Here is a 13,867-nt window from a genome sequence, read left to right as displayed (position 1 = left end):
GGCAGCTTCGATGCACAGCCAACTGATTGATGGGGTTGTCAGGAGTTGGATCCCTAGTGATATGATACTGATGACCATAGAGCTGCGGCTTCTTCAGGCAGATGATCGGTTCAGGTGCCAAGAATTGTTGGGAGTCCCAAAGGCCAGACCTCCTTGGATCATAAAGAGATATGCCATAACTTTATAAGATGGAAAAAGTATTATGTACTAGACTATTCTAAGGTTGATATGAAAGGAGCTGTTACTGCACATTAGCAGGACAAAGGTGGACCTGTTTGCATATCATAGATCCTGCTTTCTCCAATGTCAAGTTCATGAAATACAAGGAGTGGTTTTAGAAACTGTATGTAAAGATGTTACAATACAAAAGCTCAACGTAAGAGTAGACATAGTAAAAGCTTTAGAAGATGGCTGCTCACTCTCAGCATGTGATGTTCCTGTGCAACAATGCTTGTGATTTCATCTTGCAAAACGATGACTTCAAGAAACTGTCCCCAAAGCGCCATCAGCAGTGAACAAAGCTGTGCCAGGTTCATATTAATCAGTTCTGCCAATTCGTCAGGATTATCAATTTTCTGATGAAAGACGGAATAAGTTATTTATTGGGCCGTATTCATAACAGAGCATTTATGATATGACATGCATGTCCAGTGACCTAAGCAGGAGGACTAATATGATGCTGGGATGTATAAATGAAATACAAATGCCTTCACAATATGACTTGTGGCAGTCACATGCGAAACAGACGAGAATTTTAATATCTAGATACCTTGACATCCTCACACAGTTCTGCGAGACGGGCGTCCACATCAATCTTTTCTGAATAAATAAAATATTATATGTAAGATGTCATGAATCCTGCAAATAAATGTAGTATAATATAAACTGAATTCCCATTAAAGCAGGTGCACCCGACAAATGAAATAATATATGGATCTAAACAGTGGGAATAACTTCCAATGTGCAGAGTGTAAAGGGAACCACCGCAGGCATGATTTTACATGTGCCCCTGGTTAGTCGGCAGATTTACTATTAGGGTTTTTTGGAGGAGGTTTTGGGGCAGATTTTCCTGCAGGTTTTTCAGCCAAAGCCAGAAGTGGATTTAAAATGAATTGGAGATATAAAGGAAGGACTTATCCTTCTCCTTCCTGCTGGAAAACCAACATGAAAATGTGCCTCAAAACCTGCTCCAAAATACTCAGCGTTAGGGCTCGTTCCCACGACCGTGTGAAGCCCATGCCCGCATTTGCGGATCCGCAATACACAGGTCCCGTTCTGTGGCCATTCCGCATCACGAATGCGGACCCATTCATTTCAATGGGTCCGCAAATCCAGAGATGCGGAACGGAACCACTACAGAGCGGACCGCGATCCCTATGCAGCTGCCACACAGCAGATGCCCGTGCTTAGCGGACCGCAATTTGCGGTCCACAGCACAGGCTTCACACGGTCATATGAACAAGCCCTTAACCAGTCAGACACTGACGAGATAGTGATGGTTTGTAGTGACACACCCGGGTATAACTGGTAACACCCAGCAGGATGAATATCAGAGGAACTGCATAACACAGATGCTCCACAATCTTTCATTTAGGTGGGGGCACAAATAGTTCCTAAAACAGACCTGCCACAAGTAATCTTCCCCTTGTCATGCTTTCTGCAGCAGAGGCCATCATATAAGGAACTGCAAGTGGAACTATACATTTTTGGCAAATTCCAAACTTTGGCTTTAACAGAGCCAGACATTATCAGTTTGCTCTTTTTGCCCTAAAGTGAACCTCAGCAACAACTTGTCAGGACTTCTGTGCATTACTCAATACTCCTATATCACATCTGTCACTTGCCGCCCTTCAAATGGAGTAACCCTGTAAGGGGACATCACCAGTATTCTATAGCATCTTCTGTAAATGTCTCCTAAAGATCACAACAGAGATCTTGAGACAAGCATTAAGAAACATGTCAAGAACGGATAAGACAATACAGAAGAAAGTCAGACAATGATGGGATTTAAATGAGATCAGGCTTTCATACGATGGATGCTGGCTAGACACCAAAGGAGATCTGTACACACAAAGGGGGTCATTTACCATCAGAAATACACCTATATTAGGCATATTTCTGGCACAGATTGCGGCGCAAAGGTTAATTGTGCCACAATCTGCAACTTTTCCCTGCTCCCACTAGGTCTAAAAATCTGGGCGTAGAGCGGGCGGGGAAGGGCCAGCAGCCCAGTCTCATTCATCATTTTCTACGCCTGTTTTAGGAGTAGAAAATGGTCTAAATGTAAGACGGCTCGGAAGCTAGCTTACATCTAGAACTGGCGCTGGATATGCCAAAGTTATGTAGTGGCCGGTGCCTCTTTATAACTCCTGCGGATCCACCACCAGTGCAGAGACTTGACTGCCATCTGAAACGCCATTCTTAATAAATGACCCCCAAAATCCTTATACTCAGACACGCTGTGTAGACGTGCATTACATTTATCACGGTGACAGAACTTTAGGCCAGAATTGTGGCGCACAACACTGGCTATTAAGACATGCCCCTTTCCTGCAGACACACCCCTTTTTCAGACTAGGTACAGATTGTGTGGCAAGCAGCGTTTTTATGCTGTCCTCGCCACTGGGAAGTGGTGGGGGCATGGCGGGGGCTGGGCCAAGGCCATAGCCCCGGCAAATTCACTAACATTTACATCCGGAAAAATAAAGCCAAAGCTCAAAGAGCCAAAGTAGATCTCATGGAAAAGGGAGGACAGATCCCGGAGAAGGAAGAATGGAATTTTCCTCATCCATGTTTGGAATCTTTCATCTCCAAAAACGGATCTGGCATCTGTCAGGCCCGGGCTCTCCATAGAGAGCCTCCAGACTCGGAGCCTGGTACCTTTATCTGCACTGTGATCAGCATAATTAGGGTTAATCATGGCTATCACAACAAAACTCTTGCTCAGTCTTTACTAACACCAGCAGCAAGAAGCTCAGGTAAGATGGAGCACTGGGGCGATGACGGAGGAGAAACAGGACGATGGTTATTCGCCCTTGTGACGGGAAGTGGTTAAATATGTCGTAAAGGGAAAGAGTCATCATAAATGCCCTATTGTTTAAATCTAAATATGTTAAACACATTTTTAAAGAATTTTTGATTGTTATTTTTGATGATATGTTATCTTTAATTGTCCATGTCACTATCTATATAAAAAAAATAATAATCCTGCAGTTGTTACACTGGCCACTAAGCCTTATAATAGGCCCCACTTCTTGGTCAGTAACATTCACTGTCATCTCACAGTCAGGATTACAATGACAGATATCACCTATATATGGATAGCAAAGCATCCACCATTGAGAATAGGTGATATTACGGCTTATCTACTCCTTCCTGACCTCGGCACAGGACATGATTAGAAAACTCTTCCACAGAAGTCAGTGGGTCTTCTCGGGTCTATCGTGTCTACGGCTAGCTGCTGTAAAGCACATCGCTAGATGCTGTTAACAGCTCAATCAAGATGGCAGCCCCCATACTCATGTTCTAGCAACAGAATAAAAAAATCTACAACAAGAAAATAAAATAGATGTGAAAAAGGGATATGTGTAACTATCTGGGTTTAACTCCTCAAGGACACAGCCCTATTTCACCTTAAGGACCAGGCAATTTTTTGCAAATCTGACCAGAGTCACTTTAAGTGGTGATAACTTTAAAACGCTTTGACTTATCCAGGCCATTCTAAGATAGTTTTTTCATCACATATTGTACTTCATGACACTGGTAAAATGAAGTGAAAAAAAATACATTTTTATTTATAAAAAAAATACCAAATTTGCCAAAAATTTCGAAAAATTAGCAAATTTCCAAGTTTCAATTTCTCTACTTCTAGAATACATATTAAATCCTACAAAAATAGTTATTACTTTACATTTCCCATATGTTAGGATCATTTTGGGAATGACATTTTATTTTTGGGGGACGTTACAAGGCTTAGAAGTAAATCTTGAAATTTCTCAGAAATTTTCAAAAACCAACTTTTTTAGGACCAGTTCAGGTCTGAAGTCACTTGGTGAGGCTTACATAATAGAAACCACCCAAAAATGACCCCATTCTAGAAACTACACCCCTCAATGTATTCAAAACTGATTTTTACAAACGTCGTTAACCCTTTAGGTGTTCCACAAGAAATAATGGAAAATAGAGATACAATTTCAAAATTTCACTTTTTTGGCAGATTTTCCATTTTAATATTTTTTTTATATTTTTTTTCCAGTTACAAAGCAAGTGTTAACAGCCAAACAAAACTCACTATTTATGGCCCTGATTCTGTAGTTTACAGAAACACCCCATATGTGGTCGTAAACTGCTCTACGGGCACACAGCAGGGCGCAGAAGGAAAGGAATGCCATATGGTTTTTGGAAGGCAGATTTTGCTGGACTGTTTTTTTTGACACCATGTCCCATTTGAAGCCCCCCTGATGCAGCCCTAGAGTAGAAACTCCAAAAAAGTGACCCCATTTTAGAAACTACGGGATAGGGTGGAAGTTTTGTTGGTACTAGTTTAGGGTACATATGATTTTTGGTTGCTCTATATTACACTTTTTGTGAGGCAAGGTAACAAGAAATAGCTGTTTTGGCAACTTTTTTTTTTATAGAGCAGGTTATCACGGATGCGGCAATACCTAATATGTATACAATTTTTTTTATTTATGTAAGTTTTACACAATGATTTCATTTTTGAAACAAAAAAAATCATGTTTTAGTGTCTCCATAGTCTGAGAGCCATAGTTTTTTCAGTTTTTGGGCGATTATCTTAGGTAGGGTCTCATTTTTTGCGGGATGAGATGACGGTTTGATTGGCACTATTTTGGGGTGCATATCACTTTTTGATCGCTTGCTATTACACAGTTTGTGATGTAAGGTGATAAAAAATTGTTTATTTAGCACAGTTTTTATTTTTTACGGTGTTCATCTGAGGAGTTAGGTCATGTGATATTTTTATAGAGCCGGTCGATACGGACGCGGCGATACCTAATATACTTTTTATTTATGTAGGTTTTACACAATAACAGCTTTTTTAAAACAAAAAAAATGATGTTTTAGTGTCTCCATATTCTGAGCCATAGTTTTTTTATTTTTTGGGCGATTGTCTCAGGTAGGGTCTCATTTTTTGCGGGATGAGGTGACGGTTAGATTGGTACTATTTTAGTGGGCGTACGCCTTTTTGATCGCTTGCTGTTGCACTTTGTGTCATGTAAGGTGACAAAAAATGGTTTATTTAGCACAGTTTTTATTTTTTACGGTGTTCATCTGAGGGGTTAGGTCATGTGATATGTTTATAGAGCCGGTCAATATGGACGTGGCGATACCTAATATGTCAACTTTTTTTTTTCCCCCATATTTTTTAGCAATTTTTTTAAACTTTATTTGGGGAAAATGACATTTTTGTTTACAGCCCCATGGGGACCCGATGGCACCGCCGCCGCCCGCAACATGAAAAGCCGCAAACCGCAGGTCTTAATTGACCAGCGGTTTGCGGTGATCACCGACACAGGGGGATCACGGGATCACGGGATCACGGGACCCCCCCCCCCGCGCATTTAGCCAAGGTGCCTGCTCAATGATTTGAGCAGGCACCTTGTTCCGATAACCGGTGATCGGAAATACACAGGGCGTACAGGTACGCCCTGTGTCTTTAAGTACCAGGACATCAGGGCATACCTGTACGCTTTGTGTTCGGAAGAGGTTAACTAGTAGAAAAAAAAATTGATGGGTGACACATTCCCTTTAAAGGGAACCTGTCACCGGGATGTAATGTATAGACCTGAGAACATAGGTCGCTAGATGGCCGCTAGCACATCCATAATACCCAGTCCCCATAGCTGTGTGCTTTTATTGTGGAAAAAAAACTATTTGATCCATATGCAAATTACCCTGAGATGTGTCCTGTACGTGAGATGAGTCCAGCGTGAAGGAGCCCAGCACCGCCCCGCATCCTCAGAATCTCCTCCTTGCTCCCAGACGTCAGAAAGCCAGAGCGCCGTAATCTCGCGATTCCTTTCCTGTGCTGGCATCAGCCTCAGGGAAGGAACTGCGCATGCGCTAGCTCGCAGGACACATCTCAGGTTCCCTTTAAGTCAAATGGATAGTCTGCAGTGCTGTAATGTACAAATCACGTAGTAAACTACTGGAATGAATATATATAGTAATTCTGATAATCTTTTAATGATACAATATTGCTTTGAGCTGTTCTAGCATTCTGTAATTTCCATATATCCATAACCAAGGCTGGCAGTGAAGTATGTGGAAACCCTAGGTCCTTCCGCCCTTGCTATAGAAATGTATACTGTTGCAGGGATCAGGCGGTAAAACAAGTGCTACTGTATCCGGAATTAAAGGGATTCTGTCACCAAGTTTTTGGCTCTAGAGATACGGACATGCACGGCTAGATCGCCGCTAGCATGTCTGCAATATACCGGTCCTATAGGGCTGTGTGCTTTTATTTTCTTTAAAAAAGGATTTCAGAGATATGTAAATTAGTCTTGTAAGGTGCCCAAGGGGCTGTACGAACCTTCCTGGTGCCCAGCCATGCCCGCCTGTGAAGGAGCCCAGCACCGCCTATGCCCTCCGAATCTCCTCCTTTCGTCACCGATAGATTGCCGCGAGCTCGCGCATGCGTAGCGCCGGTATAGTGTTCCTTCCCTGTGCTGGCATTAGCCTCAGGGAAGAAACTGCGCATGCGCAAGCTCGCGCATCGCGAGATTACAGCAATCTATCGGTGACGAAAGGAGGAGATTCGGAGGGCATAGGCGGTGCTGGGCTCCTTCACAGGTGGGCGTGGCTGGGCACCAGGAAGGTTCGTACAGCCCCTTGGGCACCTTACAAGACTAATTTACATATCTCTAAAATCCTTTTTTAAAGAAAATAAAAGCACACAGCCCTTTAGGACCAGTAGATTGCAGACATGCTAGCGGCGATCTAGCTGTGCATGTCCGTATCTCTATAGCCTAAAACTTGGGGACAGAATCCCTTTAAAAAAACATTGATATACAATTACAGTGTGTAACAGAGCTATCATATATCACTAGCCTTTTCAACATACCCAGAGCGTCGTCTCTTGCAGGCCACGGGTATTTTCTTCTGAGAAGACGTTCATAAAGGACCTGCATGCGGGGCTTGGCTGATTGTAAGGATGGCACACATATGTACTAATTACATTCCTGTCATATCTGTGCTTTATGACTTAACGTGGTGTTAGTGAGACGTGAAGGACAGTTGTCGAGTAAAGCACAGAGAGCTAGTAGATTTAGACCTTAGCTTTTCTATGATGTACATTGAAGCCCTGCTGCATTTAGTACTCTCCATCAGACCGCATAGTAAGGCGTGAATGCACAGGGTAAGGCCTCTTTCTCACGACCGTTTTTTTTTTTTTTTTTTTGTTTTGCGGGCCGTTTTTTGCGTTCCGTATACGGAACCATCATTTCAATGGTTCCGCAAAAAAAACGGCATGTACTCCGTATGCATTCCGTTTCCGTATTTCCGTTAAAAGATAGAACATGTCCTATTGCCCGCAAATCACGTTCCGTGGCTCCATTTAAGTCAATGGGTCCGCAAAAAAAACGGAACACATACGGAAATGCATCCGTATGTCTTCCGTATCCGTTCCGTTTTTTGCGGAGCCATCTATTGAAAATGTTATGTCCAGCCCAATTTTTTCTATGAAATTACTGTATACTGTATATGCCATACGGAAAAACGGAACGGAAACACAACGGAAACAAAAAACGGAACAACGGATCCGTTTAAAACGGACCGCAAAACACTGAAAAAGCCATACTGTCGTGTGAAAGAGGCCTAATGAGGACTACATCTGGCAGTTCTATCTTTTCATGTTGTACTGTGCGATGGTTACACGGCATGGAAAGACACATGTACATCATAATCAAGCATGGGAGAATAAAGAAGAGAATAAACTAACACTACAGGAAAAAGGACAAAGCTGTGAAAAGTAGGCCCTACGCTGGCGGAGAACATGCACGTTTCACAGATGTGATCAAGGAGCTGTGTGGTGGTCTCTCTATGGGCTTCAGGAAAGGGACACCCAACCCCCAGTGTTAGTAATTAGAATAAATGAAGGCACCAATGTTCCCAAACCAGAGGTTATTCTCAGCTCTATCCTAAAAAATATCCAAGCAACATTATGAGACAAGCAACGTCTACTAATAATACAATACAATAAATGCCATTAAGAATTGCTAGAAAGTCTGTGAACCCTTCAGAATTTTCTGAAATTCCGCATAGTTTTCAACAATAAACACATGCAAATTTACAATTATTCATTCACTGATCAAACGCTACAGAAAACCGACCAAAGAGACCCACTGCTATTGGAATAAAGTCTGGTCTCATTCTTTTATAGATGGACGTGTATGATTAGAGCTTAGTTTCTGCCAGCAGTCAGTTTACAGACATGCAGGGGCAGCTTTTCATTTCATCCACACTGCTTCGACATCTAGCAGGGGCCCCACCTAGCAGAAATCCTATATATAAGAGTATACTTACAGGTTTTATTGATTTTTCATTTTATACATTTAATGGACCGCTCCTGATATGTCTTTTTTACTAAAAGGGGTGGTGCAGGCATGGTGATGACCCTCAGGATAAGTCATCAATATCTGATCTGCAGGGGTCCGACACGCCAGCTGTTTGAAGAGGAGGTGGCACTCAATGCGAGTGATGCTTCCTCTTTATTACACTGCCCATCGTCTCAGAGTAATTATAAGTACTCACTGTATTCACTTGAATAGAGCAAGTACTTGTAACTAAACTACCCAACCGCTGCCAGGGAGAGGACACGCTCTCATGAAGTGCCACCTCCTCTTCAAACAGCTAACGGCGGGAGTTCCAGGTGTTGGTCCCCCAGCAGATCAGATATTGATGACCCATCCCAAGGGTAGGTCATCATTATATACTGCCTGCACCACCCCTTTAACATGTATGTATTCCACATAAATAACAAGCCAGCATCATCTTTTCTTATATCTCTGTGTTGTGCAGTTCCTCTGTCCTAGAAATTTAAGACTAAGGCTCCATTCACACGTCCGCAAATGGGTCCGCATTCGTTCCGCAATTTTGCGGAACGGGTGCGGACCCATTCATTTTCTATGGGGACGGAATGTATGCATCCGCATTTGCGGAGCGCGGCCCCGATCTTCGGGTCCGCAGCTCCGCAAAAGATAGAACATGTTCTATTCTTGTCCGCAGCTTGCGGACAAGAATAGGCATTTCTATAGGGGTGCCGGGCGGGTGTGTTGTGGATCCGCAATTTGCGGGTCCGCAACACACCACGGACATGTGAATGGAGCCTAAGGCTCCATTCACACGTCCTAAATAATGCGTCCGCATCCGTTCCGCAAATTGCGGAACGGGTGCGGACCCATTCATTCTCTATGGGGCAGGAATGGATGCGGACAGCACACAGTGTGCTGTCCGCATCCACATTTCCGGAGCGCGCTGCCGATCTTCCGGTCCGCGGCTTCGGAAAAAAATAGAACATGTCCTATTCTTGCGGACAAGAATAGGCATTTCTATGGGGGTGCCAGCCCTGTGTATTGCGGATCCGCAATGCACTACGGACATGTGAATGGACCCTAAATTGACAACTTTCTGTCTGACTGTGTGGCAACACCTTTGACAAGAAGATTGGTAACACCCGGATGTCCATTTATGGAGCCATACAATGTTCAGAGTTCAAAGAAAAGATGCTCTACAATCGATATTCTATGAGGAATACATACATTCACTAAAAGAAATATGTCAGGAGAGCCGACAGATCCTCCTTAAGATCAAATTTATACAGAAATTCACAAATTCCTATTTGATTCACAGACTCTCTTGCATCCCACTATATATTCATAAAGTTATTCTAGATCCAGCCTATGTATAAGCCAATTAGGTCTAGCACATTATTAACCTAGTGAGTAAAACTAAAAGGATTGTATGATGTAGAGAGACACGGATTGACTCAAGAAATCAAAGCAAAGCAGGTAAATAAAGAGGACAGGAAAAACGCTATATAAGAAAAGTAGGTCATCATCATACTTACCCAACTCCAGCTTTAGTGAAGAGGGCAGCTCCTTGGTTACAGTCATGAAATAACTGTATAATCCCTTAAATGACGACAGCAAGCAGGCACAGAGTGTATAGTGAAGGTTGTAGGCATGCTGTAGGAAACATTCCTGGACCACAAAGCTGTTCCCCTGAAAGAGACATAAATAATGGGGGAGACTGGTGGGAAAGAAAACTGGCTTACTTGCCCATAGAAACCAATCAGGTTCTACCTTTCATTTCTCAAAGCTCCTTTGGAAAAAGAAAGGTGGAATCTGATTGGTTGCTATGGGCAACTAAACCCATTTTCCTTTTCATCAGTTCTCTAAGAAGTGTAAAAGAGAGGACACATACAGACAACATAATGGCCTGCTTGTATCAAATCTTACTATGTACCTTAATATTCAACATACACCATATCTAGAAACTGAACTGTACCTATATGTAATATTTGATAAGAGTATCATCTTAGGCTACTTTCACACTGCCGTTTCTGGGTCCGCCTGTGAGATCCGTTCAGGGCTCTCACAAGCGGCTCCAAACGGAACAGTTTAGCCCCAATGCATTCTGAATGGATAAGGATCCGCTCAGAATGCATCAGTTTGGCTTCGTTCAGCCTCCATTCCGCTCTGGAGGCGGACACCAAGACGCTGCTTGCAGCGTTTTGATGTCCGTCTGACGAAACTGAGCCAAACGGATCCGTCCTGACTTACAATGTAAGTCAATGGGGCCAGATCCGTTTTTACTGACACAATATGGTGCAATTGAAAACAGATCCGCCTCCCATTGACTTTCAATGTAAGTCAAAACGGATCCGTTTGCATTGTTCATGGTAATGCAAACGGATCTTTTCTGAACGGATACAAGCGTTTGCATTATAGGTGCGGATCCGTCTGTGCAGATACCAGACGGATCCGCACCTAAACGCAGGTGTGAAAGTAGCCTTAGTGACAGCATCATCAAGAAGTGAAAAATCGGGATATCAGACCCCCCATTGCCGACGTGTGCAGTCACCCCCCAGTATGTCTTACATCTGCAGACAGCTGCTTTGTGTAGTGGCTGCCGAACACCACACTTTCCAGTGTTGGGATCGCGGACTCCTTGCTCTGGGCTGGAGCATTTCGGTTCAGCCAGGTATTCTTCATTGCACGGTGAAAGCTGAAGCACAAAGGGTAAGTAATGTACTGGCTTTTCAACATTACAAATGCCAGTTACAGAACACAGTACAGAGAAAACAAAGAATATAAGGACAGCCTGCTAATAGCGTAAAAAAGAATAATACTGATATGGGCAGCAGCCATGCAATACACAGGTTTATGTTGTAGATTTTTTTGCCCAAAAACACATCCAAAAAATGCTTGCGTATACCATTTCTGCCCATAATGAATTAACTTTTTAACCTATTCATACTGAAAATTCAGCAGCCTTTAGGGCCATTTACAATGGAAATTCTGTGAAGGATTTTGACGCGTCTCTGCGTATTTGATGTGGATTTCACCCTATGCATTCCAAAGAAAGGAGAGAAGCCTCCTGCATAAGGGAAACCGGACGGATCCGTTTTGCGGGACATAGACTTCTATTATGACGGAATGCATAAAGGAATCCCTCTAAAGGCATTCAGTTATGCATTCCATCATTGAATTGCGTTATGGTTCGTGGTAACGGAATCCATAATGCAATTCAGCGCAAACCCAAACCTGAACTTCAAAAACGTAGTTTCTGCATTTATAACTTTACTCCACACTTATGTCAGTCTATTAAGGCTTAAAGGGTCACTAAACTCAAGAGCCGAGTCCGAGCAAAACCTAACATAACCTCCTCATGTGTCTTTGTTATTTGCTCTTGTTTTGTTAGAAATCAGAATTGCAGACCATGAAAAAAAAAACAGAAGAGTATTCTTCTCTCAGGCTGCAGCCATGTCTACTACCCCTCCCTCTCCCCCTCTGATGCTAGTGCATGTGAGCCTGGAGGAGGGGGGCTGGGTTTAGGTTGCATAATGTTTCTACATAGTGAGCCTGGACATTTTCTTGGAAGGACTACTAGTTACTAATACTACAAAATAGATTTGGTAACAGTGCCAGCCACAGTGCCAATAGTGCCAGCTGTGGTATATACATCGCACCAGCTATAGTGCATACAGCTAAACAGCTAATCTGCCTTTTTATGCAGGGGTAATTCCTCCTTTCACAACATAATTGTACAGATTTGCCTTTCAGCAACATTGGGAAGCGGGGGAGCATAGGAGGTATGCCGGAGATCAAACTACATATACAGTATATACTCATGGCTTCCCTGATATTACATTTATGGATATATGGGGTCATGTATCAAACTGGTGTAAAGTAGAACTGGTTTAGCTGCCCATAACAACCAATCAGATTCCACCTTTCATTTTCCAAAGGAGCTGTCCAAAATGAAAGGTGGAATCTCATTGGTTGCGATGGGCAACTAAGCCAGTTCTACTTTACACCAGTTTGATAAATGACCCCCCCCCCCATAGTGTATAAAGAATGTGTGGCCCCTATTACATTTTGCAGAGGTTGAATTCCAAAATCAGCCAATTTATGAATTGGCAAATCCCCAGTACTTTAGAATACCTAGCTGGATTTGCTAGCCAGGAACTTCAAAATGCGGAGTAAGATTGCCAGTGATAAATCCTCCATACTGTGGCATAGCTAGATTTGTTATTCAGGTTCCTGGGAAAGTTGAGTAACAAATTACATGAACCTGTAATAAGATTCACTAACTATTAAGTCTACCTAAATAAATCCTTCTCTTCTGTCCCAAATAGTGCCATAACTAGGCAGATTTGCCTTTTATGAACCTGGGAAAGCTGGGTTACTACCATGTGGCACTCAAGACGCAGAATATTAAATCTACCAAGATTAATTCCCATCCTCAATCTTATATAGTGCTGTAGCTATGCAGATTTGCCTGTCAGGATCCTAGGAAAGGTGGGTTACCACCATGTGAAGCTGTAATAGAGACTGTGGAGTACTAAATCTACCAAGACAAATCCCTCTTTTGACTCCTAAATAGTGCCATAGCTAGGCATATTTGAGATCCTTCCTGCCTATGTAGCCAAACTTGACATTCAGTCACCTTGGAAAGCTGGGTAAGATTTTCTGTAGTGTCAATTACGTAGTATTGTATAGTATATCTGCACACCTACTAGTGGAGACTTTGTAAAAAGCTGCTAAATGTTGTAGTTTCTTCCTCTTTTACAGTCTATGAAAGTGAATGCAATGTTAAGCTCCACCCCTTTTCCCACTCTTCCCGTTTTCACTTCTCTCGCTGCAGGTTATCTGTTAAAACAGCTTTCTGCAACAGTCTGCAGATATTCATAAAAAAGAGGTATACGCAAACTTTACTTGGCAGGTTATGCTTTTTTTTTTCTTCTTTTTTTGTGTCCCTTTTAAGTCTGTATGCAAACACAGCAGAGCAAAAAAAAAATATATATATCCTATAGAAAATAAAGAGTCAGTAATTCATATACAGTTAAGGTCCCTTTGCACAGGATAATTTTGCAGGTGATTTACAGGAAGGAAGTGTTCCTTCCGGACAATTGCCTGCTTGTCAGTGAAGGAGACCACAGAATTTACATGCAACGATCACCTTCACAGTATGGGGCGGAGCGTTCGCTAGTGCCATCGCTCGTCCCCTTACAGTCTTGTTGTTTACCGGCTGCAGAGGCTGTTTAGACGGCACAATCTACTGCCGGCAAACAATGATTTAGGTGCCTGCCCAGATGATCCAATTACCCGATGAACAAGCAATT

General features: G+C 42.7%; 1 protein-coding gene across 5 annotated transcripts in view; it reads right to left on the bottom strand.

Moving 5' to 3' along the window:
* Positions 1–13,867, bottom strand: part of FAM135A (family with sequence similarity 135 member A) — a 98,371-nt gene that overhangs the window by 24,961 nt on the left and 59,543 nt on the right. For 4 of the 5 annotated variants that reach the window (XM_040428634.1, XM_040428632.1, XM_040428631.1 and 1 more), the window contains 5 exons: positions 11,121–11,247; positions 10,088–10,241; positions 7,085–7,162; positions 770–819; positions 420–575 (listed from right to left, as the gene is read on the bottom strand). In XM_040428634.1, coding sequence (XP_040284568.1) covers positions 420–575; positions 770–819; positions 7,085–7,162; positions 10,088–10,241; positions 11,121–11,247 — 565 coding nt within the window. The remainder of the gene's footprint in view (positions 1–419; positions 576–769; positions 820–7,084; positions 7,163–10,087; positions 10,242–11,120; positions 11,248–13,867) is intronic. The other variant, XM_040428635.1, reaches the window with a different exon arrangement.

This window comes from Bufo bufo, chromosome 4, assembly GCF_905171765.1.
Source record: "Bufo bufo chromosome 4, aBufBuf1.1, whole genome shotgun sequence".
NCBI classification, from domain to species: domain Eukaryota; kingdom Metazoa; phylum Chordata; class Amphibia; order Anura; family Bufonidae; genus Bufo; species Bufo bufo.
Note: the sequence above shows the minus strand (reverse complement) of the source record. Positions and strands in the feature narration are given on the sequence as shown.